This window comes from Amphimedon queenslandica, unplaced genomic scaffold (genome assembly GCF_000090795.2).
Source record: "Amphimedon queenslandica unplaced genomic scaffold, v1.1 AMPQUscaffold_13087, whole genome shotgun sequence".
Classification (NCBI taxonomy): domain Eukaryota; kingdom Metazoa; phylum Porifera; class Demospongiae; order Haplosclerida; family Niphatidae; genus Amphimedon; species Amphimedon queenslandica.
The window spans coordinates 2227-5686 of NW_003546677.1; the positions used below are offsets into that span (position 1 = coordinate 2227).

At 35.1% G+C, this 3460-nt stretch overlaps 1 protein-coding gene and 1 long non-coding RNA gene across 2 annotated transcripts in view; both read left to right on the forward strand.

The window, feature by feature from the left end:
- The first annotated feature begins 2469 nt into the window (after nucleotides 1-2469).
- LOC109585309 (uncharacterized) lies at nucleotides 2470-2755 on the forward strand. The gene is made up of 2 exons (XR_002186422.1): nucleotides 2470-2566; nucleotides 2608-2755. It is a non-coding gene; the product is annotated as an uncharacterized LOC109585309 (long non-coding RNA).
- Nucleotides 2756-2941: 186 nt separating this feature from the next.
- The window catches only part of LOC105314147 (ankyrin repeat and MYND domain-containing protein 2-like), a 2140-nt gene continuing 1621 nt past the window's right edge, over nucleotides 2942-3460 (forward strand). Inside the window, exons 1-2 of the mRNA XM_011408137.2 lie at nucleotides 2942-3035; nucleotides 3083-3165. Of these exons, the coding sequence (XP_011406439.1) occupies nucleotides 2978-3035; nucleotides 3083-3165 (141 nt within the window). The 5' untranslated portion in view covers nucleotides 2942-2977. The remainder of the gene's footprint in view (nucleotides 3036-3082; nucleotides 3166-3460) is intronic.

A 3460-nucleotide genomic window follows, 5' to 3' on the forward strand; every position in this document is an offset into this window, starting at 1 on the left:
TACTACATTATAGTAGTCATGTGCAATAGGAAAGCCAACCAGTCACTATAACTTGGACTGACACTTCAATTGGACAACATTCAATTTGACGTACGAACTTCAATTGAAGTTATAGTGACTAGTTTGCTTTCCTATTCCAGATGACTACTATAATACCCCAAAATACATTGAACCTACCTTTGGGTTTACAGTGAACCTACCTTTGGGTTTACAGTGAACCATGCATACTTATGTAATGTAAGAATAGAAAGTATCTCAATTCTTACTTTATGTAAATAGTGCAGCCATTGGTTTATGATCCACTTCCTTTCTTAATGCATAGCAATACCTTACATTAATTTTGCAGTGTAAATCATCCTTCATTGTAAATCAGCCTTCATTGTAAATCAGCCTTCATTGTCAATCAGCCTTCATTGTCAATCAGCCTTCATTGTCAATCAGCCTTCATTGTCAATCAGCCTTCATTTTCAAGTGTATTAATGCATGTTAATAAAAACAGCCTGGGCACTCTTCACATTACATGCTATACCTCACCATTCAGTGTTCAGTAGATACATGTTGTTGCATACAATGCAGTATACATTAGTCTACATTAATTGAATGGGCTATTGTCTAGTTGAGGTGTCAGTCCAAGTTACAGTGACAAGTTGGCTTTCCTATTGTACATGACTACTATAATGTAGTACCTCAATACAAGGATACACTGTATACTGTAAACAACTTATATACATGTGTGCTCTCCTCGTGCATGGAATAATATTGAATGAATTTAGTGGATATGTTCTTCAAATCAGTAACATATAAGCATATACAATATGCAGCTATACCAGCTACCAAGAGTATGCATGTAATTGCATTTTATAAAATTCATTTCATTCACATGCACACGGGAACTTGCTATTAATGTTATTAAAATGAAAATTGAAGACACTATTCGTAAACTCATGTATATATTTAACTTTGTATACAGAAGCAGCTTTTGTGGTTACTTTGATGTGTAGTCAAATCAACTCAAAATATCTCCAAAAATACATACAACCAAGAGCACTTGATGCAACTGTATCTGTGCATGGGCTTACATTAAGACCCAATCATCAGCTACAGTTCATTAGATATAAGTTGTTTATAGTTGTATCCTTGTATTGAGGTGCTATATTATAGTAGTCTTGTCTAATAAGAAAGCCAACTAGTCACTAAAACTTGGACTGACACCTCAACTGAACAATAGCCCATTCAATTGCTGTATACTCTACTGTACTGCAGTATGCAACAACCTGTATCTACTGAACTCTGGTGTGGTATAACATGTAATGTAATGACTGCATGTCCAGGCTACTTTTATTAACATGCATGCCGTTGATACACTGAAATGAAGGCTGATTTACACTGCATAATTATCATTATTCATTAAGGTAGAAAGTGCTGTATAAACCAATGGCCACTATTTATAATATGTAGAGTTAAGAAGTGAGATTCTTTTTTACGTTACATAGACAGTGGCCATTGTTCTATACAGCACTCCCTATCATAACATACCGTAGGGCGCCTTTTTTTCGAGGGCTATGAATTTCGTGGATTTTTATTTTGCGGATTTAATTTTCACGAATTTATGCCGTCTGCCATCTTGTACCGTATTGATTTGATTTTCGCAAAAGTAAATTTATTGAATCTTTAAAAAAATCGCGAAATCCGCGAAATTTATAGCCCTCGAAAAAAAGGCGCCCTACGGTATAGCATTACCTTATGTTAATTTTGGATCGTAAAGTTGAGGCAACTTGTTGCTACTGAAGTAGCATGTTGCCAAAAATGGAACATCTTTCTAGTCACCAGCTGGTTCAACCTTTGATAGCTCAACATTGTATATATATATGCTTGTTACTAATTTCAAGAATATCCACTGAATTCAGTCAATATTATTCTATGAGGACAGCACAAGTTGTTTACAGTATACAGTCCAGTGTATCCTTGTATTGAGGTACTATATTATAGTAGTAATGTGCAATAGGAAAGCCAACTAGTCACTATAACTTGGACTGACACCTCAACTGCAATAGTATATTTGTATGAACACCTTCACTGTACAGTGTCATACATGTAGGTGTAACAACATTTTTCAGCTTGCAAGCAATTACACCTACTAATCTGGACCTACTAATCATGGTCTCAGATATGGATTGTATAAAACGATGGATAATGCCAATTTAAACCATGTATCTCTCATTGGTCTATGGAAAGAGTTGTATTGTACATGTACTTTTGATTGCCGCTTAATTAAAATGCAGTTCTTAAAAGTCTGTTTGTATGCTTTATTCACAATCAGCTCATTCTTTGCCCTCCCACTGTTAACCCTTGATAAGTAAGAGCTCATGGATGTACATGTACATGCAAAGAAATGAATTTAAAAAAAATTTTATTTACTTACCAAATATTTTGCATCTGTACATTATTGTTCTCTCTCTCTTCCTTTCTCTCTATTTCTTTTCCTATTATTTTCAGTGCAACAGAAGACAAGTAAACCTGATCCTACACACTCCTGGCTCTTGTCATTTCCTGCCCTAACCACTCAGTACTGATAGTTTATTACTATCAATTGTATCGCTATTTTAGATATTTTGTCTGTGTGGATCTTTTGTAAAAATTATCTTTTCTTCCTCTTCTCCTTACATCAGTGACATGTTCTGTTGGAATTCATTGGACATGGATACTGACATTGTATACCTATTTGTTTAACTAATAAAATGAAATACAATGGTAATTTGTAAGACAATGGAAGTAAATGGTGGATGTGGGCCGATGGATTGTAATAGCTGCTAAGCATAGATTCATGAGTTATCTTTCTATATACAGTACAGCCTGTACCTTTTTGTCTATAATTGTTCGCTATATGGAAGCTACACTGTACTGCGATGATAATACTTTAGCAGCTCACCACGTGATTTCACGTGTACCAAAATAGTGATTCTTGCCACTCCTACAAATGGCGGCCAGTGCTCAGAATGAAGCAGAGAAAAGGCTCCTTTACTTGTGCAGCAAAGGTAGTAATGCTACTGTATTGAGTTGCTACTTATTAAATGTTGTATAGAAAATAAAGAGGTGGCTAATGTATTGACTGATGTGAGAGAGATACTGGATGATCCTTCAGTTAGAGTGGATGCCACAGATAAGGTATTGAGAGATTTATCTAACCTGTAATAGTTGAGATATACTTGACATTTGTGGGGGCTTTACCAATTAGCATTTATGCTTGGAGTACCCCTTTATGTAATGGACACTTGTAGTCTAGATAAGAAAGTGTCTCTGTTATACAGAGGTGTCCTTTACGTGGAGGTTATTTTATAAAGTAAGAAATGTAATTAGTACACTAGGTGCTGTCCGTTAAATGGAGGTGTACGCTATAGAGGGTGTATAGTGTGGTTATAATATTCAGTGACTACATTTATATAACATAAAAAATTAAAAA